The sequence below is a fragment of the Doryrhamphus excisus genome, linkage group LG5 (genome assembly GCF_037039965.1).
Source record: "Doryrhamphus excisus strain RoL-2023G ecotype Guam linkage group LG5, RoL_Dexc_Guam_v1.1, whole genome shotgun sequence".
NCBI lineage: Eukaryota > Metazoa > Chordata > Actinopteri > Syngnathiformes > Syngnathidae > Doryrhamphus > Doryrhamphus excisus.
The window spans coordinates 16,444,380-16,464,843 of NC_136361.1; the positions used below are offsets into that span (position 1 = coordinate 16,444,380).

At 40.3% G+C, this 20,464-nt stretch overlaps 1 protein-coding gene across 1 annotated transcript in view; it reads left to right on the forward strand.

Annotated features, from left to right (window-relative positions):
* Nucleotides 1–20,464, forward strand: part of tmem145 (transmembrane protein 145) — a 34,643-nt gene that overhangs the window by 6,982 nt on the left and 7,197 nt on the right. The window contains exons 2-12 of the mRNA XM_058054142.2: nucleotides 4,608–4,682; nucleotides 5,140–5,217; nucleotides 6,333–6,419; nucleotides 8,335–8,436; nucleotides 12,148–12,232; nucleotides 12,524–12,595; nucleotides 14,894–14,962; nucleotides 15,302–15,382; nucleotides 17,896–17,974; nucleotides 18,203–18,296; nucleotides 20,274–20,446. Of these exons, the coding sequence (XP_057910125.2) occupies nucleotides 4,608–4,682; nucleotides 5,140–5,217; nucleotides 6,333–6,419; nucleotides 8,335–8,436; nucleotides 12,148–12,232; nucleotides 12,524–12,595; nucleotides 14,894–14,962; nucleotides 15,302–15,382; nucleotides 17,896–17,974; nucleotides 18,203–18,296; nucleotides 20,274–20,446 (995 nt within the window). The remainder of the gene's footprint in view (nucleotides 1–4,607; nucleotides 4,683–5,139; nucleotides 5,218–6,332; nucleotides 6,420–8,334; nucleotides 8,437–12,147; nucleotides 12,233–12,523; nucleotides 12,596–14,893; nucleotides 14,963–15,301; nucleotides 15,383–17,895; nucleotides 17,975–18,202; nucleotides 18,297–20,273; nucleotides 20,447–20,464) is intronic.

Here is a 20,464-nt window from a genome sequence, read left to right on the forward strand (position 1 = left end):
ACAAAGGGCTGAAGAAGGATCATAATAGGACCACTTCACGTAATCTTTGTAAATATTGTTCTTGTAATATTATGGCATGATTCCCATAATGTTTTGGTATACACGGTATATGTTTTTCCTAATGATATGAGTTTATTCTCGTAAATTACAATTGCGATCAATGTTTTTTTAAGAAATAAATAAATTGATTAATGAGCGTTGTTTTGTGGTTGACTGCGACCTATTATTAGTCAAAAAATGTTGAAAGACAAGTCAAATGAATTATTCTGGTCACTAGGCATCTGTAATGTTACATTGAAAAGACATTGCTTTACATAACATTACCTTAACTTACAGCCAAGGATGCAGAGTCTGACGTGTTTTTAGCTTCTTTCCTTGTCTTTCTACCGCACTCAGTTTCAAACCCATTGTTTAGTTTAGAATAAATAAATAGGAAGCCAGTTAGCTTGTTAGATTGCTAGGTTTAAAGCGGCGCCCGTCTGGTGTATCACTTCAGAGATAAACAAGGGACGACAGTATTCTCCGAAAATTACAGCTGTTCTTTCCGTTTCTGCTGAGCGTTTTTTTTCCTTATTTTCCAACTATTCCTCTTTCTTCTTGTAAACGTTCTTATCCTAATATTGTTACTGTGTTGGCATAATATTTTGACTTTATTTTAATATTATTATGCCTTATTCTAAAAATTTTAACTCTTTTTTTTCCTATTGTAATTTTTTTTGCCTTGTTGTATTGCAACAACTTTATCCTTAATCTAAAATCTAACATTACAACTTTATTTTTGTAACATTATGACTTTTTATGGAAGCATTATGGCGTTATTCTAGTAGCTGCACACATAATTCCTACTTCCTAAGCATTATTTTTTGGCTCCAATACACCCTGGTATTGTTAACTAGGTTTGTTTATAGCTCAGCTCCCATGGTGGCTCCGTAATCAAGTCAACACCCGATGATGCAGAAAGCTTAACAACAACAACAACAACATGACTTGAATGCCGTATCAGTGTTGCGTTTAAGACTGTAAGTTCATGTGTGTTCAACCGGAAACACCATTAGGGTTTTTATCCTAAATTAATGCAAGCCCTTGAAAGTATTTATTTCCCCCCCCTCTTAATTTAAATAGTGATGTCCACATTCATCAGTAGAAGTCCATCACTCACGTTGACAAACTGACGGAATGCGGCAGTGCAACATTTGTGCATTTTAATAGGCTGACGCTGTGAAATGGGACTTGCCGACTTCATTATTGTCATGTCCTCCCTCCAAAGTATGCCAGCTCTGTATTGCCAAAGCACTTTTTTTTTTTGAAAGGTGCTGAAAAGCCTTCAATTTGTCATCAAAGTGCACACAAGCCAACATTTCAATCCCTGCATCTCTTTTTAATGAGCGTGTTATGATAAGACAAATCTGTGTGCTTGAAGGAGAGCTTTCATGTGTCTTGTTGACTTCAGTGTGAAGAACCAAGTGTGTGTGTCTGGTATGTTGTGCGCTCATGTAGTTTTTCCGCTGTGTGTGTTTATGTGCTGCAGCGTTGTGTATCCCTAACTAATGAATCATTGAAAGGCCCGGCGGTCCAGGGGTGACTCGACTAGCTGATTGGTAATTAATTGTTAATGAGGCGTAGCAAGCAAACGGGCATCTGGAGAGAGAGAGAGAGGGGGGGGGGGAGAAAGGCACAGAGGAGATGAAAGGACAGATTGTGAGGGAGGAAAGCGAGAAAACGAAATGATGCTAAATCGACTGGATACGGCATCAATGCGTAGTGCTTGATTAATGGCACAGGAGCATGCACACATTCGTACACACACACACAGACGGGGACCCCTACAAAATAAGAGGATTAATGAGAAACTTCATCCAGAGTCCAGTTCAAAAGACCAAGGTCAATTTCAGACCTTTTTACATGCACAAAGGAGTAGGAGGAGCTCATCCAAGCTGTTTTGTTGGGTGGACCAGCAAAAATATCTTCACAAAGAGAAATTATTATTATTATAAATGTCCTCACAATAAAAGTGTGATGTCACAAGAGATGTGATGCTTGCAAGGCTTCATTACAAAAGCATTGACAATAGATGAAATTAATTTTCCGGATTTTGCCACTTTTCGTCACTTGTTGCTAGGCAGAACACTAATATCATCAATGCCATCAAAAATAACTGAATTTTTTTTTTTTTTTTTATTAATACTTTATTTTTATTTATTTTTATATTTAAACAAAACGTCAACAGCAATACAAACACACTCAAAACAAAAAGGGGGCACTGGACATACACAGCACACAATTTGGCTGTTCCACATTCCCTGTCATGATGCAATTTGAGTCCGAAAAAACATTTTTGTCATGCCAATATTACTACGGACGCACAGTGGAAGAGTGGTTCACGCACTGGCCTCACAGCTAGGAGACCTGAGTTCAATGTGCTCTGTGATTTGCTGGCGAGCAGTCCAGGGTGTACCCCGTCTCTCGCCCTAAGACCGCTGGGATAGGCTCCAGCACCCTCTGCGACCCTTGTGACGATAAGCGGTAGAAAATGAATGAATTATTATTACAACTTTACTCAAAAATGAGCATGTGTTCATATAGGTGACCCTTTAAAGTCGTAACATTGTAATGTTACTTCAGTCTCAAAACATTCCGACTTTTTTCTGACATTGTTTTATATAATATGGTTTTATTCTTCTTCTGGGTAAAATGCTGCTGTTTACTATGTGACAGTAACAGTTTTTTCTCCCAATATTAGTTATAAAGTTATTGTCGTAACAATGTTTTATGACTTTTTTCTTGTAACATCAATACTTTAATGAATAACAGTAATACAAGTAAAGTAACAATTATTCCACACCCATAGTTTTGGAACTTGTCAACCAGTGTAAAGGTATGCGTGATGAAGAAAACCCATGTTTATGTAGTATATGTAAGGCGCAAAGAAAGGGCCAAAAAGGAAGTGAAATAATTCAAGTACTCTTCAGGCCATTGTTCAGTGTGAGCTCCAGCGTTATTCAGTCTCCCATGTTAGACAGACAAATGTACAAATGAGAGCTCCATCAAACACAATTATTGCTGCGCTGTTAATGACCGCCTCTGCCTTTTTTCGCCGTGTCCATGGCAGCGCGCGAAGCTAAGGCATGCTGCTGTTGCCATGACAACAAGCGGACAGCAATAACGGGCAACAGTCGCGGTCCCAGCGATGACTTAAATGATATCCAACGTCGGTCTGCTGCAGAGTCTGTCTGTGGAGCCTGGCTCGATTCCACCTCGGTTGTCACCACGGCTACGGACTTAAAGCATCACCCTGAACAACACGCGGGGAGAAGTAAGGGTCACGGGACCCCCGATGGGGAGGCACTCCTGTGACTTATAGAGTTTGAATTATAAGTTCCCAGGGGCTGACGCTAGCTTGCAAGGCAGTGGCTGAGATAACGGTGGCGGTTTTTGTTCAAGTTGATGTATGGACGTGAAGCTGGCTGATGCTACACTGCTCTCTCTCCATTGCACTTCACTACTTGTTTATGTAGCCGACCAGAGGTAATTACTATATAATAGTGCACAGGGTGTTGGCTGAGGCTCAAGAGTTCATAGCAACCGGCCTTTTAGGCCACTTTTAATAAGTGGGAAAGGAGAAGCACGTTTGAGCCCCCCAGAGGAGGCCCACTCACTGGGTGTGTAGCTAAAAACATGGTGTGCATGTCCACAATGTGGAAACGTGAGTTGCATCAACATAAAATCATCATAACGTCGTGCTTTTTTTGTACACTGGTAGGAAATACATTTCCATGTTGTTACATATTGGTAAAAAGTATTTATTATATAATTATAGGTTATCACATGGTTTGTCTGGTATCAGGCCAGGTATCATGCCCCCAAGTGTCAGTATCAGATACTGGCACACGGGGGCATGATACTCGGCCTGATACCAGACAAACCATGTGATGATCTTATTATCACATACTATTTAATCATGAGCTTATTATCACGTACTATTTAATCAAAAGACAATTTTGTTTCCGGAAAATGTTCCGTTTATTACATGTATTATATCTAAACAGTGTAAACACAACAATTGCAAAAAATATTTCAACAATAATATTTTATCAACAGTCTTATCTTATCAATGTCTGACAATTAAAGTTCCATTAATCAAGTTTGGGTTTTTTGGTGACTGGAGAAGCACTAGGCACTAAGCACTTGTGAGCTGTTCTCTGATTGGTTGATTCACGGGCACGATACCAGAGCAGCGCGCTCTGAGTGGACAGCTACGGGGGCTGATACTGGACATGGTTAAACTCTATATTTTATCAGTATCACTGCCCTGGGCTTTGACACCGTTATCATTTCGGCCTTTTCCCGTATCATTAATGGGCGGTTTCTAGGGTACAGGGCCAATTAATACTGTAGTATGTGATAATACAATATACACATATATAGGGTCAATGTCCCAAAGTTTTTGTGCAAAATATAAAAAAACTTTAACTTCACAAAGACTTCACAAAATGTTTTGGGTTTTGCTTTTTCTTTGCTTTTTAATAGTGAACAGTTTGTGGGGAAAAAGTGATGAAATAACACATTGGCGATATTTTCTGACACTCGATGGCCTATCTTGTCCACAGGACTGGGTTTTCCTCACTCGTTTCTGCTTCCTCACCGACTTTGGACGTCTGGACTTCCGGTTCCGTTATCCTAAGGTAAGGTGACACATTTGGAAGTGTGTGTGTTTTCTACGTGCGTGTGTCTTTTTTGTCATTGTCATTCAAGTCACTGTCACACTTCACTATCTGCCGACATGCATGATCGTTCGGTTGTTCTTCCGTTACTTTGACCTCATGTCAACTGATGCTCTCCTCCTTCCTTGCTTCCTCTGCCTCTTCTCAGTCTCTTCCTCCTTTCCCTCCTTCACTCCTCCCTGCCGCCACATCCCTCCGTTCCACTGTTGTGTTTTTCTTCTCTCGTTTAGAATGTCACTTCTCATCTCTTTTTAGCCCTGCAGACTTGTGGGACATTTTTTTTTGTTATTTAAATCTCTAGCTGCCTCCTCTGTGATCCTTGTGCATCCTTCACTTGCCTTGCTTCTAATATTTCCTTTCTCTCTCTCTCGCTGCCCCCCCCCCCCCCACCCCATTCCTGCTACGTCCCTCTGTGCAGTCTCGCTGCTGTCAGAACATATTACTCTACTTTGACGACGCTTCTCAGTGGCCGGCTGTGTACAAGAGGCCTGAAAAGGTGAGACATGCATGGAATGTGGCACGTATTAGCCAGGAAAATTGGGAATTAATGTGATTACATTTATTATATTTTGTTGGTTGATTGCATAAATACAAATTGTTCAAATGCACTGCAATATGTTAAGTGTTTGTTTTCTTGAGGCGATATTGATGCAAATTTAGTGCACTGTGTCTAGAAAATGTTTTAAAATATCAGAAAATTAATTCATTCATTTTCTACCGCTTATCCTCACGAGGGTCGCGGGGGTGCTGGAGCCTATCCCAGCTGTCTTCGGGCGAGAGGCGGGGTACACCCTGGACTGGTCGCCAGCAAATCACAGAGCACATATAGACAAACAACCATTCACACTCACATTCATACCTATGGACAATTTGGAGTCGCCATATCAGAAAATAATTTGTTAAATTTATATTTTACAGTATGTATCTAAATCTAATAGTCATTTTATATAACAATTTAAATATTGTTTTATTTCATGATAAATAACTAATTATATATTTGCTATCATATCTTATGAAATAATGTTTATAATCATGTAAATACAAGTTTTGTTTTCTCAGGTCAAGAAGCTGCCAATTTTAATTTTTCCCATTTTTGCTTCCAACTGAGCAGTCCCAAGTAGTACAGATTCAAAACAAAGCTGTTGTGTTCCATCCCGCTGCCGTTGACATTTTTCAATTATAGGCGGTTATATTATATCGACGGCAACTGCGTGGGGAGGATTTTTTTTTTTCTACCTAGCAATCAATAACACTATTAATACCTACCACCCGGGGACCATATTCTATTGCCATATTGTTGCTACACTGTGCAACATGAGTAGGCGGAATCATAAAGCAGAAACAGATAATTAAAAGGCCGGTTATTGTCAGCAGCATTAGCTACGTGATCATTTTCTATAAATGCATTATGCAGCAGTGCACGGTGCAATTGAAAGTAGTTCTCAAAAGCTTTTGCCGATGCTTGAAAATAGAATAACGCCGGCTGAATTTGTATTGTAATGTTGCCATATTTTCCTATTTGTATGTAAGTCCACATAATGCATAATGAAAGCCAACAGGTATGATTTATATATTAATTTATTCATTCGTATCATTTTCCATCTGCATCAGAACTGCTACCAGAAGGAAGCGGTGCTGAGGCCTGAGAACAACCAGGTCATCAACCTCACCACCCGCTACACCTGGTCAGGATGTGTGGTAAGCGCGAGAACCCCTATTGATTTTCATGTCATCCATTAAGCAACAACTTTCTAGCTATGAAATTCTCTCCTCTCTTACGGAGGGCGAGCACAGGTTTTTTTTATTGCCTCATTCATCAAGTCCTTTTCACGGCTTGCATTAAAAGTGTATTGATCTATTACAGTGGAGCTACCGCCGCCATAGTTGATTACCGCTATAGGTGACGACATCAATTCCTTTTATTCATCAGTAGTTTCATATTTGCAAAAAAGATGCAGAGTTCCAAAGAAGTAGTTTCGTATTTACTGTTGTTGATGCATAAGGACAATAACACCACAGCTTTTCTCGCGATTGATGCATTTCCACAGGGTGCTACTTATAGACCTGGTCTATGATACACTGCATGAAAAGAGAAAAATAAACAGATATGCTAATGTGAGCTTAGGTCTGGACTAGATGCAACGCTGCCCCAATGGTGCACTTACACTTTTTTTTTGCCTCAGAGTCACTTTTCATTTTGAATATTGGCCGATACCATGTCCCAATTCTGATAAAAATAAAGAAAAACAAAGAAACACATCCAGGATGTCCACACTGCAGTAGTGTTACTTCCGTTGAAACTTCGCCGACGCTGTATCGGCAGACGTAGGTAGTAGATAGTAGTACATTCATTCATTCATTTCATTTTCTACCGCTTTTTCCTCACGAGGGTCGCGGGGGTGCTGGAGCCTATCCCAGCTGTCTTCGAACGAGAGGCGGGGTACACCCTGGACTGGTCGCCAGCCAATCACAGGGCACATATAGACAAACAACCATTCACACTCACATTCATACCTATGGACAATTTGGAGTCGCCAATTAACCTAGCATGTTTTTGGAATGTGGGAGGAAACCGGAGTACCCGGAGAAAACCCACGCATGCACAGGGAGGACATGCAAACTCCACACAGAGATGGCCGAGGGTGAAATTGAACCCTGGTCTCCTCGCTGTGAAGTCTGCGCGCTAGCCACTAGACCACCGTGTCGGCTTAGTAGTACATTTAAAAGAGAAAAATGATGCAAAGGGAAAAAGGAAAAATGTTGATATTTATATTTTTATATATCGTATTTTCTGGACAATAAGTCACGCAAGGCCAAAAATGCATAATTAGGTAGAAAAAAAACATGCATGAGTATAAGTATATTATATATATATATTATATATATAAATAAGTATATTTTTTGTGGGTAATTTATTTTACAAACTACTTGACCAAAGCAGACATTACGCCCTCTTGGAAGGCAAGTTCTAACAATAAAATATAAGAGAACAGGCGAAATAGGTGTAAGATATGCTAACACAATAGTTATTCAGCTACACAAAAAAATAAACATGAACAGAAAAGGTGTCCAGGGTTTATGTAACAAATAGTTTTTTTAATTTATAAGTCGCTCTGGAGTCTAAGTCGCAGGAACAGCCAACCTATGAAAAAACGTGCAACTCATAGTCCGGAAAATACAGTATATGTAGTTATTTTAGTCTTTATTCAAAATCAATCATTTTGTCGTAGTGTGTCTCGCGTAATTGGTGTATTGAGTGCAGTGTGGGTCCCACGATACTGTTTTAAAGTGAACCCAACTGCTCCAAACTGAAAAAAGTAGCATTCAAAATAAGCTGCCTCGATCTTCATCCTTAAAAAGTAAAAAAAAAAAAAACGACATGCGTCATGTATTCAATAAACAGCATATCTTATTTGTTCATCACACAGCAAAGGGTGACAGATCTCGTTTCCACATTTCAGGCTATTTTTGGGATGTGTGAAATATGTTTTCCATCTTCACGCGTCAAGCTCTCAACCCCGCACGATTAAATCAGCACCTCAGCGGTAAAAAAAAAAGTGATATGTCCTGTGGGGATGACGGCATCCTCTCTATCTCCCCACATCACTCCCAGGTGGAAGGAGAAGACGACGAGGAGGTCCTGAGCTGCGTAGGCGGCCGTAGTTTTCGGTCGGTGAGGGAGAGGTGGTGGTACATCGCTCTCAGTAAGTGCGGGGTAAGTGCTGACCTCTGACCTCCACTCATGCCCACAAGAGCCCTTGTCCAGTAAGTGACAGCTACTTGCAATGAGCGGGATCCTGCAAAATGACCAGCACTTTTATACTGTATACCATTGGAGGATGCTTGGTCATCTACCACCCTACATTTACAGTCATATTTCCAATATTTCTAATATGTTTTTATTAAACACTGTTTCTGGTTATGGTTGTCTGCTATATTCAGCCTATAAAATCATGTAGCATCTTCTCAGAAGAGTCATTGATTGGATTATTGCAACACAAAGCTTTGCAGATGTATTTCTGCAGGAAGCATTCCCAGGAAAGGGAAGGTAGAAAATATATACGCACCCCGAGGAGGCTTCCGCGTGAATCACTGTGTGTTTCCAGCCGTCTTTTTGTGTGCTGGCTCGCTGTGGATTTTGAATCCACCTCAGCTCAAATATAGCCCACCCATCCCCCACATGCACTTCCGTATTTTGTAGCAAACAACATCAGAGAACTGGAATGGATGTCCTCCAATATTGCAGCGAATATTGAACCTCGTCTGACACTGATTACAGTCAGTTTATGCACAAACTTATCAAACAAGTAGTGATCTTGGACGAAAGCGGACGCTGAGTGTGCAGGAATGAAGATACAGTGGTGCCTTGGTTTGTGTCATTAATCCTTTACAAAAGGTCTAACTCAAACCAAAACAGACTCTAACCAAGGCTAATTTTTTGCCATAGAAAATCATGTAAATCCAATTAATCTGTTCCAGACACCTAAAAATGTAATCACAGAACACATTTTATAGACAATAATTATAGTTCATTCATTCATTCAATTTCTACCGCTTATCCTCACGAGGATCGCGGGGGTGCTGGAGCCTATCCCAGCTGTCTTCGGGCAAGAGGCGGGGTACACCCTGGACTGGTCGCCAGCCAATCACAGGGCACATATAGACAAACAACCATTCACACTCACATTCATACCTATGGACAATTTGGAGTCGCCAATTAACCTAGCATGTTTTTGGAATGTGGGAGGAAACCGGAGTACCCGGAGAAAACCCACGCATGCACGGGGGAGAACATGCAAACTCCACACAGAGATGGCCGAGGGTGGGATTGAACTCGGGTCTCCTAGCTGTGAGGTACATGTGTGCTAACCACTAGACCGCCGTGCAAAAATTATAGTTTACATGCAAAAATAATTACAAATGACAATTTAATTGACATTCAACATCACTTTCACCATTAAGTCTACTTATTTTTTTGATGTTCTTATTGTGTTATTGTGACAGTTGCTGTTAACTTTTATTCTTTTATTGTAACTGTTGCACTTTGAGATCATTTATTTGATGTAAAGTGTGTTATAAATTAAATTTTTTATTATTATTAAAAAGGCAATCCTTTTTTTTTAAAGTTTTGCATTCAAAAAACAATGACATATGAAATAAAGAAATTGGCATTTAACATAATTTTTACCTGTAGTGGACACCCTCCACAGTGGAGGAGGGTTTAACATGCAGGCCACACAGCAAAGATATATTTTATTATTTAATCTTATATTCATAAGACAGTAATTGTATCCAGTTGGATCTTCTTGATGTTGTCAATTTTACTTTATTCATATTTGATTGTGCGGCGCCCAAGTTGACTTGGCCATGGGTTCGAGTCCCCCTCCTGTGCCTGCAGTTACAGTGCACCTGCTTATCATTCCCAATGTGCTTCCAAGTGTCCTTGTTTATTTTGGTGCAGGCAGAGGCAGGATGTGATCAGAATAGAGGCTTCCAGCAGAGTGGCGTATGGTGTCACGCCAAATTTCGTTAATAGACGTGCTGTTTAATGCTCTTGGACTCGTATATAAAAGCCACTCTTGGAAGCGTGCTCACACCGAGTCCATCAGCCAATTTCCACATTTTTATTTATTTACATTTTTGCTCCTATATTATGGCTTTCTCTGTCAGTCACGATCTTTGGCTGTATCCTATTCTCTTTCAACTCTTCACGACATCCCATATTTCCTCTCTACATGTCTATAATTGTTTTTCTTCTATCTGTCCAACCATCTTGCAGCATGTATTCTCCTCTTTTTTTTCGACTTTGTTGCTAAAGTAGCTCTATCTATCCCCACAATGTCATCAATACCAAGATGGATTAATGCAGAAAATGCTAAAATATGACAGTGATCATCAATTACCTTTTTGTCTATTACACTTGATTTATTATAGCAGCAACCCTTAGAGTTTTAAATCATCAGTGAGGACCATTATATTGTTAGCAGTAATATTCAAATGATCACGATTCAAGTATAAGCAAAGTTCACGTTAAAAAAAAAAAAAAAAAGTAGACGTTAAGTTTCCATCCGGCAGGTTTCTGCTTATGCTTGTGGACTGCTCGACAGATGGAGTCAAATTTGTTTGGCTGTAATCAACTTCTGCTTTTTATCACAAGCTGAATTAGCAGTAATGAAACTAAATGGGCTCCTTGAGGAACCAAGGAGGCAGTGAATTGCGAGGATGCTGGACTGCCTCAATTTTGATCTTGACCATAATGTTGTGATTCTTCATCTTCATGCCTGCTGCCTTTGCCTCTTGTGTCTATCACACTTCCTTGCCCTTTGTGTGACTATTGATTTTTGCTGACCACTAATGGTTGTGATCCAATCCACTCTTGGCAACGTGAGCATACTGTACCACAATCTACGTGCAAACAATGCCCAGTATTTATTTCATAGTAACATTGGATTTAAATTTACTGAATGGTAATGGTAATGGTTTTATTTCATTTGAACATGCATCAGATTACAATTGAATGCATCACATAATCAGTTCACAGTTCTACATGTCCAAAAGGAGTAGGAAGAAGCAAAGCTTATTAAATCCTACCCCTCCATTTGGTACTTTTACAATCAGGAACTAATTTGTTCATTTCCTGCTTTCCATAACACAGTTTAAGGTTTTTTTTGGGGTTTTTTTAATAATGTACCTCGTACCGAAGTACGAGGTGATATGAGCATCCAATGACATAATGGGTACCATAGTAAGTGTCAATATAGTGATATGTATAGCACATCATGACTGGTTCAAGACTCTTCATCCTTGTATTTAGCAAACATCAACTGCTTGTATTGTTTCTTGAATTGGCTCATCATTGTGCATTGTTTGAGGGTCTTACTCAATCCATTCCATAGTTTGATTCCACATACTGAAATGCTATGGCTTTTTAATGTAGTCCTAGCATTTCAGTGTTTCAAATGTAGTTCTTCCCTGAGATCATATTTCTCCTCTCTTGTAGAGAAGTATTGGATGACAATTTTAGGTAATTGGTTGTTTTAAATGCATAAAGCCTTATGCATTATTTTAGCTGAATCGTTTCAGATTGTTTCAATCTAAATGAATCAATATGGTTCTTGAAACGTTTTGGGAACCGCAAATCGAATCAGAATTCAAACGAATTGTCACACCCCTTGTAAATACCATACCTTGAAATTAAATCTGATATGTCGATCTCTGGTTCCATATTCATTTTTTAATGTGAATCCCAAATGTTTTCAGTCTACAGCAAAAATAAAGGAATTAGCTTCACTGTTCCAACACTAGCATGTCCTTCAGTGCGTTTTGACAACAACCCATGCAAGGCACCACAAATGTCATTTAAAGCGACTAGCCTATCCTGGCTGACTTGGACTTACACTGTCTTCTGTGCCCCCCCCCCATACAGGGTGATGGCCTGCAGCTTGAATATGAGATGAAACTGACCAACGGCCAGTCTTTCTGGACACAGCACTTCTCCGCAGATGAATTTGGTAAGAGAGAATGATTGCTGTGCGAATCGGCCACAAACACAAGCTCGGTGCCACTTAGCACGGCCAATAAAGCGCAATGAAGTGGACAAATGACGATAATAACCCGACAGCTACATGAATTAATGATGACGGATGAACTGAGAAGAGTAGCCGCGATCGGCTTTCTTTTTTTTTTTTTGTCATTCTCTTCTCCTCCATCTACTCCTCATTGACTCCGTCACCTCACCTGTTCCTTCCTCATTAATGATTCTATTTCTGTCCCTTACCTCATCTCATGGCTTATTCCTTCAGGAATCTTGGAGACAGACATCACCTTCCTGGTCATCTTCTCCATGGTGTTCCTGCTCTCCTGCTACTTTGCCTGTAAGTACCTGTCAGTTAGTGCCATTGCCGTACAGTCTATTATAACAGCAGCATGTTTTCTTGATGCCATAAGAGTAGCTTCTCATGTTCTCCCCGCACGCTGCTAAAGAGCTCTGTAGCCACGAACCGAGCAGCACTTTTGCTATTTAGAACAGAGCGCCACTTTTTGCTATTTAGAACATTTTTGGAAAGCACACTTGAGGAGAAAAAGGTTGTTTTCATATCGGTTCAATTTAAATTTTAATTTGCCGGTGAAAGGATGCTTTGCAGAATGCGTGTAAAGCCTGATGGCCTCACAGGATGCAGACATTTGAGGCTGCAGGCGGTAGAAATGGATGCCTCTCCTCCAATAGGTAGACTCCGCAGGCCTCCAACATGGCCAAACAATAATTAAACCCTCTGTATTGACATTTGTGAAGTGTACTTGACGTGAATTAATTACTCGAGTTGCACCATGACCCGGATCCCAACCAAACAGGTTCTTCCTTGGCTTATGCCTTGTTTTTGCTCATGACCTTACAAATTATGAACAAAACATAACCTAAATCTAACATAGTTGCGAATACCCTTTAAAATCTAATAACATTTTTCGTTAGTTTATTGCAGTAGTTCCTCTTGAGCTCTCATTCAAATCACACACTCCCTCGCAGATGGAGTCATTGCCTCAGGTCAAACTTCCATTTTTCAAATGTCATTTCGCAAGAATCATCCCTTCATGTTGCCTTAAAAGCCATGGGTGAATGATGCCAAGGTCAAGGATAAAGCTCACAATCTCATTTGAAGATGACATGAACAACTAAATGGAGCATTTCAGTGATGTGAGCCGCACCTCAAGGGAACAACAATTTATTCCGAATATTTATTTATTTTTACTCCCAACAGTGACGTCCTGTTGTTTTGTCATTAGTGACTAGGCACAGTTTTTTTTTTTTTATCTGCAAAGTTGGTGCAGCTGAGGATTGAAGAATGTTCCCTGCTATCCTTGCAAGGCAATTTACTCCTCGTGGTTCAAATACTGTGTCGGAAGATCCAATTCAATCCAATGACTTTTAGTCATTCACACGCAATGTTATCCCACTAAAATAGATTGGATTCATAGTTTTCATGTGTGTTTTGTTTATTGATGATTATGTAGAGCAACTTGTTTAATAACATTCATTCATTCATTTTCTACCGCTTAGCCTCACGAGCGTCGCAGGGGGTGCTGGAGCCTATCCCAGCTGTCTATAGCCAATAGGCCTCACATTCATACCTATCGACAATTTGAGTCACCAATTAACCTAGCATGTTTGTGGAATGTGGGTGCATATTCAGTTAAGAAATAACTAATAATAATAATAATAAAATATGTCACAAGAAAAACAACAGTGGACCTAAAACAGAGCCTTGGGGTACTCCTGAGTTGTACCTGACCAACAGCAATGTCAGATTTTAGAAAGGCGATTTATAGTAACACGGATATGGGAGAAGTTGACAACAGAAACCACAATGATTTAGTTGCATATACCGCTTATCCTCATTAGGGTTCCGGGGTATGCAGTAGCCTATACCAGCTGTCTTCGGACGAGAGGCGGGGGGTACACCCTGGACTGGTCGCCAGCCAATCACAGGGCACATATAGACAAACAACCATTCACACTCACATTCACACCTATGGACAATTTGGAGTCGCCAATTAATCTAGCATGTTTTTGGAATGTGGGAGGAAACCGGAGTACCCGGAGAAAACCCACGCATGCACGGGGAGAACATGCAAACTCCGAGGGTGGTGTTTAATAACTTGAGTGGGAAAAAACTTGTGGCGTACATTGTGGTCATCTACAGCAATGCATTTGTAATGTAATATAGTGTGGCGGTTTTACATCTCCAAAAGTGGCCTTGGCATGCTAATTGCAGTGTTCCTATCTGTGAACATCTGGATGTGAAACTTTCCCACCTTTTTAGTAGGTTGTTGTCATTTTGTAAACGTACCCAAAGGACACAGGATCACGTACACTGGGCGACCGGGGGGCACGCATGAATGTTTTTACGACCTACTTCCCATTTGCAAATTCCCCCCTGCGCCTTCTTTACATCGTGAAATCCTCACAGATGAGCGAAGAAGACCTGCGAGATGGATGCATGCTCATTTAGCGTTCGCTCCACCTCGATCTGCCAGCTTCTCATTGTCGCGTCTCGCTCTCCCTGCACCACCATCTGTTAGCACAGCTCCTTCTTTCCTTTTTTTTTTTTTTCTTCTTTGTCAGTCCACATAAACACACTGCCATCACCTCGTGCCTTTATGTGTTTCCTCTGCAGACAATTTGAAGGGGAGACAGCTTCTTCACACAACCTACAAAATGTTTATGACGGCGGCAGGTGTAGAGGGTGAGTGCACACACACACACACACACACACACACTAGGAAGTATTTCATGCTTGAAGACGTGCTCCTGCTGCAGGATGACAATGAGTGCACGCCCGCAGTAATCCACACTCAAGCAGCACAGATCTTATCATCTGAAATCCTCTGTGTGCTACACAGTGCTCAGCAAAGCACAATGACCAGCTGTGCTCATCTCTTTCTCCCTCCTTATCTCACCTCTGTACCCTCTTTAAATCACTTCCCATGCACCCCTCTCACCCCCCTCCTCTTCCTCCAACTCCTGTTTGAACCTACATTCTCACCTTCTTCTTCCACATCTCCACTTATTCTCTCCTCGCCAGTGCTCAGCCTGTTGTTCCACTGTGTTTACTGGGGCCTCTATGCACGGGATGGAGTCGGCAACGGCAGCCTGAAAATACTCGGTGAGTTCTTCCTCCTCCTTCTGTCTTCTGCCTTTGTCCCAGAGTAAGGATGCAGAAAATATTGCTTAAATTCACGACTTTTGGGTCCTACTGTATGACTGACAAATTTACAGTATACAGTGGTCTGAAAAACTGTTTCCCCCTTTCTGATTCACGTTTATCACACTTAAATGTTTCAAATCATCAAACAAATCTAAATATTAGTCAATGACAACACAAAATGTAGTTTTTAAATGAAACCTTTTATTAGTAAGGAAGGAAAAAAAATCCTAACCTACCCGTGCCTGTGTGGAAAAGTAATTTCCGCTCCCATTAAAACATATCAGTGTAGAAAAGGTTAAAGCAATTTCTAAAGCTTTGGGACTCCAGCAAACCACAGTGAGAGAACATGGAACAGTGGTGAAACCTTTCCTGCCCTTTCCCAGGCTTGGCCAGCCAACCAAAATTACCCCAATAGCACAGCTACGAATCATCCAAGAGGTCACAAAAGACCCCACAACCACATCCACAGAACTCCAGGCCTCATTGGTCTCAGTTAAGGTCAGCGTTCATGACTCCATCATGAGAAAGACACTGGGCAAAACGGACTTCACGGGAGAGTTCCAGGACCAAAACCACTGCTGAACCAAAATAACATTAAGGCTTATCTTAGGTTTTCCAGAAAATATCTTGATGATCCCCAAGACCTTTGGGAAAATACAAAACGTGGTCTGACGGGACAAAAGTTTACATTTTTGGAATGTGTGTGTTGCATTACATCCGGTGTCAAAGTAACGCCACATTTCAGAAAAAAAACATCATACCAACAGTAAAATATGGTGGTGGTAGTTTGATGGTCTGGGGCTGTTTTGTTGCTTCAGGACCTGGAGGACTTTCTGTGATAAATTCTACCTTTAATTCTGCTGTGTACCAAAAATCTGAAGGAGAATGTGCAACCCTCTGTTGGTGACCTCAAGCTGATACCTAATTGCAGCAGGACAATGATCCAAAACACCAGCAAGTCCACCTCTGAATGGCTGAAGAAAAAGAAAATGAAGACTTTGGAGTAGCCTAGTCAAATTCCTTACCTGAATCATTTTAAGATGCTGTGGCATGACCTTAAAGAGAAAATTCATGTTGAAAAACCCTTCAATGTGGCTGAATTACACCAATTCTGCAAAACTAGAACAGACTGAAATTCCTCCACAGCACTGTAAGAGTCTCCATATTGTGTTCTGTTGTGTTGTCATTGACTAATATTTAGATTTGTTTATCTGAAACATTGTTTTGTGTGACAAAGAAATAGGAACATCAGGAAAGGGGGCAAACACACTTTAACACCACCACTCTATAATCCTCTGGCCGCAGGGAAGATTAAATCTGCATACAAAGTGGCATTAAGTACTATAAAAAGTGCTATTTAACCATTCAGAGCTAGAAAAAGGGGATTTGATTAGTTGTGCAAAAATACACCCTTTTACATCTGTTAGTGTACAAAATTAACTTGGTACACATAAGGCACTAAAATCATTGGACATGTTTTTAATGTCTTAAGATAGATAGATAGACTTTCTTTATTGTCATTGCACAATAACACAGCAGTGAAATTGCCAACGAAATGTCGTTGCATGGCTCCCGTAATGAATAATAATAATGTGGTGAATAAATAGATTATATCAAATATGAACAATGTACTGCGTAAACAGTAAATTGCACAAATAATTTAAATAATTTTGAATAAATAATAATAATTTAAAGTTTTGCGTGTGCGTATGGGCAGGTAGAGGGGCTTATTTGGCATTCAGCAGTCTGATGGCCAGGGGGAGTAGCTGTCTCTAAACCTGGTTGTTCTACAGCGGATGCTGCAGAGTCCTTTTATTGTTCTTTTGTGACGTTAAATCTGTTAAAAAGGCGTTAAAAAAAGCGTAAAAATAAACATTTCTCAACATACCAGTGTTTATATGGACATGAAATCATCTCGTATAAATGAATATCATCCCCACTTAAATGTTCATCAGATCTCCATTCATACAAAATGCCATTTAAAAAAAAAAAAAAAAAAAAAAGAAAGTCTGTCCACGTCAAAGTGCCAGAAAAAAATGGCCTCTGTGTTACATTTACATGTTTAAAAACAGCACTGAAATCATGTTGTTAAATGTTAGAAAATAAAAATAACAACGCCTTTTTGTATGGACATGACCTGGATGAATGGACATAAATAAATTCCAACATAACACACTTGAAAATCTTCCCAGAAAGCATAAATGTTACACACACACACACACACACACACGGATGGTTGGACTGCGAATGGTTCCATTGTAATTGAAATCTTGTTAAGTCTCCCAACTCCATATCATTTTCCATTTTCACTTCCTGGAGGTGTCATGGCAGGCAGTCCCAATAGTTGTTTGAATGAAGGTTCATGTATTTGAGTGTGTGTGTGTGTGTGTGTGAGATTTATTTATTTATTTTCCTTTTCCAGTCTAATTACCCTCATGTCAACTCACGATGTCTCTTCTCTGTCCCTTCAGGGAAATTACTCTTCTCTGTCAGTTTCCTGGTGTTCCTCCTCATGCTTATACTGTTGGGCAAAGGTTTCACTGTCACCAGGTGAGCGGCTGTGAAGTAATGTTATTGTGTTTACTCTTTGTCCCTGTAAGGAAATAAAGCTCTAATGATGATGCATTTTTGAGTCATGGAATATGAGCCAAGCAGCTGCTTTTGGTTGACTATTAATCCCAAACATGTCTTCCTTCTCCTCCCTCCCTAAATATGTCTTCTCTGTCTTTATCACGGCCTAAACGATGGCTGAACTTTGACCCCCTTTGTGTGCATTAGGGCGAGGATCAGTCACAGCGGCTCGGTAAAGCTGAGCATCTACATGACCGTCTACACCATCACATATGTCATCCTCTTCATCTATGAGGCTGAGGTACATGGGCAAGCACACTACGTGACTCATGCACCACCACTCAATCATGATTTAACTATCATTATTATGCAGAAGGGACTTTTTAAAGACCTTCTAACAGTAATGTGTCCCGAGAGTCTGTTTATTATCACCGAACGTGAGAAAAATCAAACATCTCCCTCATTTGTTTGCTCTACTTTTGAGTGAAGAGACAATGAATAACATGAATAAGTGTTTTTACATGCAAAATACATGCCAAGCTCTGATCAAATGCATTTCTGCCACCTTGTGGTTATTTTTATGTCTTAAAAGTGATCTAAAAGTTGCCTCTTTTAGTGTGCAGTTGCATCATCTCCTCTTGCAAAAAAACATAAAAGATTTATAAATACGGAAAACATAACAGTGAAAGTGAAAGCGCTTACTGTATTATGGTAATGGTAATGGTTTTATTTCATTTGAACATGCATCAGATTACAATTGAATGCATCACATAATCAGTTCACAGTTCCACATGTCCAAAAGGAGTAGGAAGAAGCAAAGCTTATTAAATCCTACCCCTCCATCTGGTACTTTTACAATCAGTAACTGTTACATTTGTTCACTTCCTGCTTTCCATAATACAGTTTAAAAAATTTTGTTTTTTTTTTTTTTTAGTTTTCTGGTACTTTTACAATCAGTAACTGTTACATTTGTTCACTTCCTGCTTTCCATAATACAGTTTAATTTTTTTTTGTTGTTTTTTTTTTAGTTTTTTTTTAATAATGCACCTCGTACCGAAGTACAAGGTGATATGACCATCCAATGACATAATGGGTACCATAGTAAGTGTCAATATAGTGATATGTATAGCACATCATGACTGGTTCAAGACTCTTCATCCTTGTATTTAGCAAACATCAACTGCTTGTATTGTTTCTTGAATTGGCTCATCGTTGTGCATTGTTTGAGGGTCTTACTCAATCCATTCCATAGTTTGATGAAAATCCAGGATAATCAGACGCTTTCCCCACTTTTAAAGACAACAATATTATTTTTCAAAGGGCAGCTATTCTATGACATGAATTAATCCTCCACAGTTGTCTTTCCTCCATTTAATACGTGTGCTACAAGTATGAGGTCTTCACGATTTGTTGATTTTTTTTTTTTTTTACGAGCTGCTAAATGTTGCAGTGTTGTAGTACAAATTCATCAAGGGTTTGTCGACTCAAGTGGAAGATAATCCTCAAATTAAAAAACTGATGGTTGGGAGAGCAGCTGCTGTTGTTGTTGTTGCTGCTGCTGACACAGCATTTTCTATTATTTGGTGCTCATTTAATAACTTTTGACATTTGGACTCGTACATGGAGCAAACAATCTGAACCCTCATTAATTATGCTGCATGTGTGAAGATTTAAAGATGGCTCCACTGTTCAGCATATGAGGCGATGAATTAATAACACGCCAGGTGCGTGTAGAGAAAGCACAGTACCGTGTATTGGGACAGTGGAGTACAGTCTCGGCATATAACACAGTAATGGTCCAGTGGGATTATGGTTCTGGAAGTGTTCCAGCTATATATAACCATAGAGCCCTGTAGTCATTTTCCTCCTCCTGAAAGAAAAGAGTTCCATACTCTGGGGAGCTCCCACTAAAAATAAGCCAAACTGGGTTACAGCGATACCAAGACTCCAAATCGCAGTATGAAACTCAACAGGCTGCGCTTGATTGGTTGGTCGGATCGCAAGAAGCTCAGAGGTGAGCTTTTGGGCCGATGCATTATGTAACAGCAGGTAACCCAGAAGGGCTCTCCAGTCACCGGACTGTGAAATGCAATCTGGTACCGGCGCATGACCTAGATGTGTGCATTAAGGACAGTGGTGGTTGGGTGGGTGGGTTAGGGGGGTGGGGTTGCAGTGTCAATGTCACACACTCACATCTGTGAACTGTGAAGCATCCATCTTTGGTAATTGTGCCTCAGATTAGAATGCAGCCTCAAAATGTGTGTTTCTCATCCTTCAGTTCTTCGATCCGGGCGAGGTTCTGTACGCCTACGACAGCCCGGCCGGCTACGGGCTGATGGGTCTGCAGCTGTTGGCCTACGTGTGGTTCTGCTATGCCGTGCTGGTCTCTCTCAAGCACTACCCCGAAAAGCAGCCCTTCTACGTCCCGTTCTTCACCACCTACACGCTATGGTGAGTCCTCACCCGTGG